The 12,630-nt window shown below is 37.7% G+C and overlaps 1 protein-coding gene across 1 annotated transcript; it reads right to left on the bottom strand.

The window, feature by feature from the left end:
- Positions 1 to 3,301: 3,301 nt before the first annotated feature.
- LOC149140370 (alcohol dehydrogenase 3-like) lies at positions 3,302 to 12,221 on the bottom strand. Its single transcript, XM_089450963.1, has 7 exons — positions 11,933 to 12,221; positions 11,633 to 11,769; positions 11,430 to 11,476; positions 10,970 to 11,283; positions 10,675 to 10,757; positions 10,471 to 10,562; positions 3,302 to 3,377 (listed from the first exon to the last, which is right to left on the bottom strand). The coding sequence occupies exons 1-7, from the start codon at positions 11,970 to 11,972 to the stop codon at positions 3,302 to 3,304; spliced, it is 789 nt and encodes a 262-aa protein (XP_089307089.1). The 5' UTR covers positions 11,973 to 12,221.
- Between the last annotated feature and the right edge of the window lie 409 nt (positions 12,222 to 12,630).

Here is a 12,630-nt window from a genome sequence, read left to right as displayed (position 1 = left end):
TTGTGGAATACATGCATAATACATAACCTCCTCTACGTTGATCATCAATTTAGCAGCATTAAAAACAATGAAACATCAATCGCATGTGCACATTAACACAGTATGTAACTCGGGGAAAGCATACAACTGAAAACCCCACACTATCTGTATATTATATTGATTGAGAACATGTAACAATACATAGTACAATACTCCTCACAAGTACTCAATACTATCTCCACCTATTACACACAAACTAGCTCAGATCTGAAGCCTCAAATCTTCTCCACTGTTTGCCTGCCTCCACTGTGCAATCCTACAAGAGAATAATGATGAATGGCTGAAGCAAACTCGTATTTCCTTGGGCTGAACCACGCAATCCTCATTGGCATTACTCAATCCATTGATTGTGCAAGATCTCATGCACAACTATAGTCACAACTGGCATCTGTCTTTCCCTTTCACTTACCTCTAACACATGTCTCCACTGAATTGTCCATGCACTGAGTTAACTGATGTATTCTTTAGTTTCTTTATGAGTTAATAATTAGTGAATTAATTTAACAATTAATTCACATCACTCATCACTAGTGTATTCTGCAGTTAGACTAAATATAACTAGTTTAACCAAGTCAAACTGAACACAACTCCATCAACTCCACAATTAACTCCACCAAAATTCAACCACTTGAGTTCTAACTGAAGTCCACCATGCAATAGCTCAACTGACTCATAAGAAAAGCATATTTCCTTCTGACAGTTGCATGTGCCACGTCGGTAGCTCGAACTGAAGTGCTCCAAGAGGATAAGATAATGTTTATAGTCCAAATATTATTAAGAGCTAATAATATTCGACTGTTCTATATTTAGACTGGCAGTCTAAAAATAGAAACCGCCCATATGTCTAAAAAAAGAAGTCCATCTATTTTTACCAACATGACCAATCATCCACAAATAGCATCCTGCAACTCATAGACCATGATCCATATGTCTAAAAATAGACTTTGCGCCAAAAATAGCCTGCGGGCCCACTTAGTGAAAGTAACTCCTTTCCACTAAGTCCATCATCTTGTTGCATTCTCAACAGTGAACTAATCCTCAGAAGTATTTTTATTATTAGGGTCTCTATTTTCTTCAATTTCCTCTAATTTTCCTTGAATTTCCTCCTCACATGCAATTTTGTGACCTTTTGCCTTCCTTTTCTCATATTTTTCATTATTTTCATATATAAAATTCCAATTAATGTCTCTTTTCCTTTTCAATTCTTTTGCCAATGCCTTTGCCAATTTCCTTAGCCATAATAAACCGAAATGAAAACCCACTTGAATGTTTTGTCCAACATTTAGCTTGGAATACATGTCTCGTGACCTTGGTCTTATTTTTCTGTTATTAACTTTATTACATGAAGTTTTAACCCAGGGTTGTGATAGACCCCTCCCCCTTAGGGGAACACCATCCTCGGTGTTCTATGACACCTATGACTAGTAAATCACTGAAAACAAAAACATACTACCCATGGAGCTTTAAAACCCAACTCGTTGTAGTATTTACAATGACATCATGCTGAAAACATGACAATCATATTGTTTATTAGATCTTATAACACAACTCATTATACTATTTACAATAATAACCATACATAAATATGTACATATACCAAAACTCCTTTGCCTCAACTGATAAATAATGAAGGATACATAGTCTGCATCAGCCACAAGGGAATCGAGAGGCTCACACCTCCACCTTCAAAGTAATACCAGGATTCACCTCCTTCCCAAGAAGTCCAAAATCCACTGCCAAAGTCAAAATTCTGCATCCAATATCTAGCACTACGATCCTTGCGCTACTTGTTCTCTCAGTGAACAATTATCGACTCATTGTTCCAGGGCACACTCTTAATATGCATCTGATTCCATCTTGCACTGTAAATGATCAAAACAAATCCATCCCCCAGCCTTCCCTTTTCTACTACACAGTCCCTCGAGAAAGCTGGCAACCCCCTTCCATGAATTCACTCACCTTCCATGTTCCTCGGCATCCCCTTTCTCGGGCGATTCATCCCTTGGAAAGGCATATCCCTACCTCAAAACCATCATATTGGTTATAACATGCTCATGGTAATCAATGGACACTATTGGGTACCAATGTCCCACAATGGCCCTGCTGTTGAGAATGCATCAAGATGATGGAGCTTAGTGGAAAGAAGTCGTCTTCACTAAGTGGGCCCGAAGGCTATTTTGGCGCAAAGTCTATTTTTAGACATATGCATCATGGTCTATGAGTTGCAGGATGCTATTTGTGGATGATTGGTCATGTTGGTAAAAATAGATGGACTTCTATTTTTAGACATATGGGTGGTTTCTATTTTTAGACTGCCAGGCTAAAAATAGAACAGTCGAATATTATTAGCTCATAATAATATTTGGACTATAAACATTATCTTATCCTCTTGGAGCACTTCAGTTTGAGCTACAGATGTGGCACATGCAGCTGTCAGAAGGAAATATGCTTTTCTTGTGAGTTAGTTGAGCTATTGCATGGTGGACTTCAGTTAGAACTCAAGTAGTTGAGTTTGGTGGAGTTGATTGAGGAGTTGATGGAGTTGTGTTCAGTTTGACTTGGTTAAACTAGTTGTATTTAGTCTAACTGCAGAATACACTAGTGATGAGTGATGTGAATTAATTATTAATTAAATCACTAATTATTAACTCATAAAGCAAATAAAGAATACATCAGTTAACTCAGTGCATGGATAGTTCAGTGGAGACAGGTGTTAGAGGTTGAGGTTGCTATCAATTGTGACTATAGTTGTGCATGAGATCTTGCACAATCAATGGATTGAGTAATGCCAATGAGGATTGCGTGGTTTAGCCAAGGAAAAACGATTTTGCTTCAGCCATTCATCATTATTCTCATGCAGGATTGCACAGTGGAGGCATGCAAAGCAGTGGAGGAGATTTGAACCTGTGATTGATTCAGGTCTGAGCTAGTTTGTGTGTAACAGGTGGAGATAGTACTAAGTACTTGTGAGGAGTATTGTACTATGTATTGTTACATGTTCTCAATCATTATAATATACAGATAGTGTGGGGTTTTCATTTGTATGCTTTCCCCGGGTTACATACTGTGTTAATGTGTGCATGCGATTGATGTTTCATTGTTTTTAATGCTGCTAAATTGATGATCAATGTAGAGGAGGTTATGTATTGTGCATGTATTCCACAATAGTGTATAATTGGGATAATCTCTGTGAATAAGTGTCATATTATTCAAAATTTCTACACCTGCTCCTAAATGTTGTATCAGTACATTGTTTCTTGTTCTAATTCCCTTTTTTTGTTGTTGCTATTTCTTTGGCATTCAATCCAACCCCCGAAACCAGGCATTTCCATGATTTCCTGTACCAAGCACATAATTGTCATTAGACTCAAAACAAATTGAAATAAATTCAAATCGTACCTCATTGGTAGCTCGTCAATAAGGTACACCTGCAATTCTATTTACTTCATGTCATAATAAGTCAAACTAACTCTTTGATCAAATCATCATGTATAAGAATATCGCATCAATTGAGCTGAAAACGCAAACTTCATAAATCAAAATAATATATCACATGGATAGTCAAAACTAAAATAAAATATTCATACTTATCCTTTAATCGGTTCTTTTCTCCTACCTTTGTTCTTTCCATACACACACCAGATCAGTTGCCACACCTAGCAAACACCCAGTGCCTTTGCTTCTCTTCAATCACATACACATACACTTGAGTGTACACCACACGCATACAACCACATACAACATACAACACCACACAATACATGCACCTAGACTCGACATATAATGCATACACCTACACTTGGCGTACAACACAACACATACACCTATACCCAGTGTACAACACAAAACATACACCTACACCCTGTGTACACCACAAAACAATGCATACACCTACACCTAGTGTACATTGCAATACATATATGTACATAGAGTACAACATAATGAATACACATGTCATGATACCACGACCACAAAATAACACATGTACACAACACAACATGTATGATCTGCACACAATACCACATGTACAACATGTACACAATACCACCTATACACAACACCACTTGCACTATGTGTACACAAAACCACATATACATGACACCACCCTTACAACGTGTACACAACACCACATGTACACAACATCGTGTGTACACGTCACCACCTGCACAACATGTACACAACACCACATGTACAATGTGTACGCAACACCGCACACACACAACACCACATGTATAACATGCACATAGCACCACATGTACAACATGCACACAACACTATGTATACCCAACATTGTATGTACAATGTGTACACCGCACCTCATCTACACAACACCACATATACAATATGTACACAACACCATTTTTACATAGCATTACATATACGACATGTACACAACACCATGTGTTCACAACAATGCATATACAACATGTACATAACACCATATATGCACAACACCACATATACAAGATGTACACAACACCATACATACATAGCACCACATGTACACACCATTACAAGTAAAACATGTACAACATATACACAACAATAGTACTGCACATCCAGAGACTACGTCGTATCTACCGGGCAACCTTACCTCTAGTGTCTCTCCACTATCCGTGCTTGTCCCAGCATGCCATAGATCCCACTGCTTTCATTCAGTTGATGTATCCTTTAGTTTTACTTGCCATAACATAAACATAGGCATAATATAAACACATAATATCAATTCACATCCACACAATATTAACCCCATAGATTTGTCAAGGCTATTCTTTCCACTTGATTCCTCATAAAATCAGGAACATTTTCATGCCATTCACTTGCATAAGCAATCATTCTTCCATGAGAATGATCCTTGACAACCCTGACAAACAACGACATACATACATATAAACATTAGCATAAATCAATCATGATCCCTGATGACCTTGTCATACAATGGCATATGTACATACATATATACATATATAGGCATTAGCACAATCATCAACACAATTACTACATATCATAAGGTAAAGGTTAAGAGAACTCCCTTTATCAATGCAACATATGCACAACATTGAGAAAAATAGTTCCAAACATAGCCAGGGCATCTTACGACTCGAATCCATTTACTTTACCTTTCTCATGACTTTCATATCACCGTCCATTTATCCCAATGGACCTGGCCAATGTAATTGGTTGTCATAATCTTGCCTCTAGTTATCCTTATACATGCACCGAGCTTCATCCGAGTCTTACATTATCTGTTGGGTGTCATTCAACTCCCCCTGAGCTCCATTAACTTTCCTCTTTCCCTAACCAATTCCCAAGACCCTGAAAACATAAAAGGCAATAACAAGAAACAAACAAGAAGAAAACCATGGGAAACCAATTGCAATACAACATCACAACAAAGTGGCATGGTCATGCACCAGACATAAACAAAACTGAAAATCAAGCGCAAACAAGTCACAAAGCACCGAAAGCACAAAACTAGTAACAGACACCATGACTCAACCCCATGGGTTCCCAGTGCTTCCAAAGGAAAGCTCAACCCAGGCCTTCTTCAAGATTTCATGGCAGTCTCTTTTTCCATGCAATTCCTCGCATCATACTACCATAAACACACAATTGTTAGTGCATACATAAATATAACAATATATTAATGACCTTACCTCGTTGTTCCAAGCACACTGTCTTGTAACTAAACATGTACATATATCATCTCTCAAGGGACTCCAATTCCTTGACAAGTCTAGTCATAACTAAAAATAAGTTGTTATACTTGTCAAATACAAGTTCATGAATCTTGCACATAATGTCAGAAAAAATCAAGGTTAAGAAGACTTCATGTATTCATGCAAAGCACTCATTCATTTGGAATTACGGTTTCCAAACATAGACAAAGGAATTCTCACCCAATTCCTTTATTTTATCTTTTTCATTGCTTCAATTGAGTATTATTAAATGTTATCACATCGCCCAACTGTTAGTTATATAGAAAAATCAATTGTTACCTTGTCACATTAATACGAAGCATGTTGCCCTACAATTGTTCACACATGTCAATCACACGTTCCAAAGATCAAGACATCATGTCTATTAATTTGAAATCATCCTTTACCAAGACTAAAAATCGTGTCACAATCAACAACCAACTCACATTCGTTAGTCATACTACTACAATTAGCACCCATTTGCACTTAAGTGCATATCAGTTGCCTCAGCGCATATTGTGTTAGTACACCTGTCTTAAAACAAGATCATTCCTTCATGCAGTATTATAGACACATATTGATATCATGCAATTAATAAAACATTCAGACAACCTGTAAACACACCATGTTAGATAAATGAAACAGATGACGTAATCACACTCATACCTCAATGTATCTTAGGGGAGGCTATCACATCTGCACAAGTCAGTCTAGATCAGTATGACATAATATCAAAAGTATATAGACTCATACCTGAATATCATAACCATAACTATCTCCACAAACCAATCCAAATTAGCACGATACATAGTAGCATCAAGATATTAAATGAAATGACCATAATCATCATGCATATGACCACAATTCATACAACAAGTTACTACCATTTATGACTTTTCAATGCATGTGCATATGACTACACTGATCAACTAGAATTTATCGTGCATGTAACCACAATAGTAATAGAATGACAAACATGTACATATTCATAATTCTTATAACAACCATTAACCAAAATACATGCATGCCAAACATACAAACATGTATGACGATCTGCGCTTACCCCAAGGTCTAATGCTGCAACCTCGCTTTGATGATCTACATCTCCTGCTCTATCTCAGCAAAAATTTCAGCCTCATAACATACGAACAACATCATAAACATCATAATGACCACCATGATGGATGCACAACAAACACATAGACAACTAACATGCATGCATGACAAACACATTTTGCCCATCTAGTCCAAGAGTTGAACCAGGAAGCTCTAATACCAACCTGGTATCATAGATCACCCAAAGAGAATGAAACCAACTCTGATACCAACCTGTAACACCACCCTCCCACATTTACCCACTTTCACGGATCTTCTTAGGTAAACATGAGATGGAGAGATACGATGATATGACCCAACCTCTTAAGTCCTCTTAAGGAAGTGGGGTCGACTAATGACCACTAACTCGCCACTTGACACCTCCGACAAGAGCTACAATTCACTCAGGGGCTGAACAACCACCCTAGGTGGCTAGAGCCTGATCTAGACCTCTTTTGCACAACCTTGGGCTCTCAACTGCTCCAAAAAAAAGTTATCCATGTAGTTGGGAGCCTCCAATCACTCCCACAAGCTTGCATCCCAGCGGTTGCGCCCAAAAAAGTTCAGTTTAGAGCATACGATCCCAGATTTTGAGCCTAAATTTTAGCTCAGCCTCCATACCACTTCCCAAAAATCAGTGAGACTTTCCAAAATGATAAATGACATCAATACAAAGACATCCATATAGAATTTTCTCAAATATTTGACCTAACAAGGCATAACCATGAGAGTCATTTCGTCAAACACATTGTGAACATGTAATCGACAGGTCATGAATGCATATATGAACATAGGGGTCTGATACTTATTTGATAATCATAAATAAGGTCTAATGCCCTCTCATAATAGTTTTAATAACATCTATTAGTTCATGCATTCAATAACCATTTGTTTACTAATCAAAACATGATAAGAGCCATAACTACAATCTGTCATGAAACCATGCTTATAACCAGAATAATAACAATGATAGAACAACCATCAAAGCCACATAAAAACAAGTATAAATAATCATGAAATACAAGAGGAAACGAGCTCTTATTAACATATGCAAAATCCAACTAAGTCAAGGACTTCCACATACCACCCGACCATAGATTAGGTTGAACCAGATCTTTCTTTCAGCCAATCACCCTCGTTCCATATTCCAAGCATGAATGTGGGACTCACAACAAAAAAACCATGGATCCCTCAGGCTTATTGCGATCCCGCCAAAAACAGTCAAGGGACTCCTAGGCCCAAAACAATCACCTACACAATCAAGATTTACCGCAATCCCGCCAACATCGGTCAAGGGATTCTTAGGCCCAAACAAGAACATACACTATCAGGATTTACCACAATCCTGCCAACACCGGTCAAGGGATTCCTAGGCCCAAGCAAGCTTGAATGCCTTCAGATTTCTTCACTAATACCTTGAGGAATTTTCTTATCTCCACCCTCAGGCTTTACCGTGATCTTGCCAAAACTGGTCAAAGGATTCCTAGGCCCTTGGGAATTTTCCTAAGACCACCTCAATCAGATCCAAAACCATCCGGAAATGCAAAGCTCAACCAAATGAAAGAACCCCATCACACCATGGTTATCCGAAAATGGAAAGGAAAGGTTGAAACCACTATCACACCTCGAAAAACCCATGCCAATGACGACAAGAGAACCAAATACGTACATGCATTTACCAACCAGCTAGGAAATCACGAATACAACTATTACTTGCAAGTATTCTTGTTGAAGATGCTTGATCCATTTTTTCCTTGCTTGATCTTGCTTTCCTTTGTTTTCTTGTCCTTCCTTTGTCTTCCTTTATCTAATGCTATAGTGCTCTAAGAATGCTCTAAGCGTGCAAGCGTATGATAGAATATAGAGAGCTCTGAGCTAAAACTGGAAAATGTTTAACCAACAAAAGTTGTGAACTGATCCTCAAAAGTCTTTTTATTATTGAGGCCTCTATTTTCTTCAATTTACTTTAATTTTCCTTCAATTCCCCCCTCACATGCAATTATGTGACCTTTCACCTTCATTTTCTCTTATTTTCCATTATTTTCATAAATAAGATGTCAATTAATGCCTCTTTTCCTTTTCAATACCTTTGCCAATTTCCTTAGCCATAATAAAAACCGAAATGAACACCCACTAGGATGTTTTTCCAAACATTCAGTGTGGAATACATGTCTAGTGACCTTGGTCGTGTTTTGACTGTATTAACTTTATTACATGAACATTTAACCCGAGATTGTTACAAATCCTTTCATGTGTGTCAATCATCCTATTATTATTTTCCTTGCAACTTTTGATTTATGCCTTCAAACTTCTCAATATATTTTCTATATCAGGAGAATATTCATCTCCTTCTGGTTAAACTAATTTGTAAGTAGAGTCACATGAACTATAGCCCACCATTCTACTCGTCATCTCTGATCTTCTTATTCATACAAGCATACTATGTTAGATAAACCAAATAGAAACATGATCAAACCATACCTTAGTGAAGTTAGGGGAGATTATCACATCTGCACAAATCAGTCTAGATTACCACGATACATATACATACATCATGATATCAACAAATCAACATCATGGATGATGACATAATAATGTAATAATAACCTCATGCATGATAACCATAACCATCACAATGCATGTATGACAATATACATTTATCCCATCCAATGCACGTGTTTGAACCTAAAAGCTCTGATACCACCCCGTGGTATCAAATATCACTCAAAGAGAATGAAACCCACTCTGATACCACCATGTAACAACCCCTCCCACATTTACCCTCTTTTACAAGCTCTCCAGGGTAAACATGAGCTGAGTACTACTATGACATGATCCGACCTCCAAGTTCCAGTGATGGTAGTGGGGCCTACAAACCAAAACTTACTGGCATCCATCAGAGACTTCAGACCACTAATGAGCCCAACAATTACCCTTGGTGATCAATCCTTGAGTTGAAACTCTTTGCACTGACTTAACACCCCAACACACCTTTGACATATTGTGTGCAGTTATGAGGCTCCAACGGCACCCATAAGCCTGCCTGCATGTTGTTATGACAAAAAATCCCATGTTATGTGCATGCGGTCACGAGATCTATGCCAATTTTCCAGGAAAGCCTTCAGACCACTACCCAAAATTGCCTGTAAGTTTCTGAAAACATAAATAACATGATAACAAGGCTAACCATTCAAAACTTGAACACGATCTTGACTAGAACATGCCTAATACAAGATAGACATTTCGTCAAACATATAGTAAACATGAAAGCTACAGGTTATGAATGCATATCTGATCATAAACTTCTAAACTTCATCTAATAATCACCAAGAAGGCTTAAAGCCCGCTCAAGTTAGCTACACCAACACTTGTTAGCCCATTCATTCATAAACCATTCCATAAACTATCAAATCATGAACAAGATCTAGAACTAGAGTATATCATAGAACCATGCTTATAACCATAATAGAAACCATGACCAAATAACCTTAAAATACACATAATAAAAAGTACATGTACTCATTAATTACATTAGAAGAATAACTCATATTAACATATGCAAAACCCAACCAAGTCAAGGACTTCGACATACCACCCGACCATAGATTTGGCTGAACAAAATCTTTCTTTTAGCCACCCTTGTGCCATATTCCAAGCATGAATGTGGGATCTCATGGGATCGATTCCAATTATTCGAGAAGCTCCTGCAATTCTTGCCCCTTCAGCAGCCTGCGTGCGTAGTTAAGCCCAGGTCAGATGTCTAGCAGAAAATTAAACAGTAAACTCATCATATTGATCCCATAAAAAGAAAAATTCATAAATGAAGCTGAATTTTACTTACAGCAAGCCCAACACCCCCAAGGCCAAATATTGCTACTGACGAACCCTTCTTGGGTTTGGCTACATTCAAAGTCGCCCCCATCCCTGAGTCCACAATAAAATGAATTTTGAATAGGAATTCCAATCAAGGGAAACGATCATGGGTGATTTTAATCACAGTCCAGCAAGCCGAACTTTTAGAATTCAATCACCCACTTTACAAATCAATAGACAATGTAAACTAATTCAATTATATCATTGTGATCTTTCACAATCATCAGCAAATTAAATTTCGAAAACCCTAGAAAATAATTCACCTGTTGAGACACCACAACTCAGAATACAGACTTTGTCCAGAGGAGCCTCTGGATTAATTTTGGCAAGGGAACCGACATGCGTAACTGTATACTCGCTGAAAGTCGATGTACCAACGAAGTGGTAAATCGGTTTCCCATTGATTGAAAACCTCGATTTCCCATCATTTATCATAACCCCTCTGTCAGTATTAATTCTTAAAAGATCACACTCTGACTTGCAGTGTCTGCATTCTCCACATTCTCCAGTAAATACGGGAAGCACAGTGTCACCCTCCTTGAGGTCAGTCACCCCTTCTCCAACACTCTCAACAATTCTGTGTCAACCAACTTATGATTAGCGAGCAATAAATCACAAGAAAATTACTGTCCCTTTTGCCCTTTTTGAAATTCTATGTGCCTGCTAGTATGCCTAATTAACTTTTTTGAATTGTCGATTTACGGACAAGAACAGAGTGTATACCCAGCTGCTTCATGTCCCAAGATGCGGGGAAAGAGAGGAGTTTGGCCCTGCAACCAAAGCAGTAACGGTCAAGAAATTTTTATAATAAATATTTAAAGTAATTTAATGGTATAAAGAGAAGTCAGTGTGTTATACAGTATCCAACTTTAATTCTTCTGTATGTTTAATAAGTTTAGTTCTAATGATAATTATTCATAGCATACCTTTGCTTCCCAGAAATAAAGGTCTGTATGACACAAAGCGGTATAATGCACTTTGATTCTCACTTCCATTGCCTGTGGAGGAGCCACTTCCACTTCTTCAATCTTCAGAGGCTCCCCTGCTCCCCATGCAACAGCAGCTGCAACAAAAGTAAAAATATCAAAATATATCAGAATTCAAGAAGCACACATACAGTTTGCATAAATCCAGCTTAACCCTGAAAATCAATTTTGCCCTGAAATGATATACATGAAAGAAATAGAATGTGGCCATTACTCCTTGCACTGAACTGAACTAATTACCTTTGCATTTGATAACCTGACCCGCAGTAGAGCTCGCCATTTTCCTTTCAATGTAGATGGTATTTTCTTTTGCAATCGTAGTATGATGGTGAAGAAACAAACTTTTGCATTGGTGTTGCAGGCACTTATGCGTCCTGAATTTATATTCCCACTTCCTTTGAAACTATAGGCGGTGAAGACTTTGGTGTTAGTCGGCATCCAGCTGTGATATTCATTTATTTAATTGACTGTGGGGTTTCCATCTCGTTCCGCAAATGAGTTTGAATAGTCAAGACCATGGATTGTGTCGAAACCACCCTACTTACCTTAATACTGGCCTGCGACTCTGCGATTTAGGCCTACCCGCTGTTGTTAGTTGACCATGATTGGGTCCTACTCAGGTTCAAAACCGTGGTTTGGGCACATGCGGTGGGTTTAGATATTCAGGGGCAGTCCGTCGCACCGGCTACTGGGTCTGGGTCTCCTCTCCTCCGTGTAAGATTTATAGTTTATCAATTTTCTATTAAAAATTTATGGGATAGTTTGAGAAAATAGTAAATATTGATGTTGGATTTTTGTTTTTGTTTTTTTTTCTAATTTATAATAAAAATTATTATATATGGAAATTATTTTAAGTTATTTAATTTTGGAAGGAATAAATTAGAATTAGTGTTTGCATTATGTAATCTCTTTTTTATATGAATATATATGAATATATT

The sequence above is a fragment of the Pinus tabuliformis genome, chromosome X (assembly GCF_031772625.1).
Source record: "Pinus tabuliformis cultivar Carrire ecotype Pingquan chromosome X, CPIR1, whole genome shotgun sequence".
NCBI classification, from domain to species: Eukaryota; Viridiplantae; Streptophyta; class Pinopsida; order Pinales; family Pinaceae; genus Pinus; species Pinus tabuliformis.
Note: the sequence above shows the minus strand (reverse complement) of the source record. Positions and strands in the feature narration are given on the sequence as shown.

Excerpts from the sequence above, each read along its gene's own strand:
- LOC149140370 (XM_089450963.1), bottom strand. The coding sequence starts at position 11,972 with ATGGCGAGCTCTACTGCGGGTCAGGTTATCAAATGCAAAG. Across the intron at positions 11,477-11,632 it reads TTTATTTCTGGGAAGCAAAG|GGCCAAACTCCTCTCTTTCC; the intron begins GTATGCTATGAA and ends CTTTGGTTGCAG. Across the intron at positions 10,563-10,674 it reads TTGGGGGTGTTGGGCTTGCT|GCTGCTGAAGGGGCAAGAAT; the intron begins GTAAGTAAAATT and ends CTACGCACGCAG.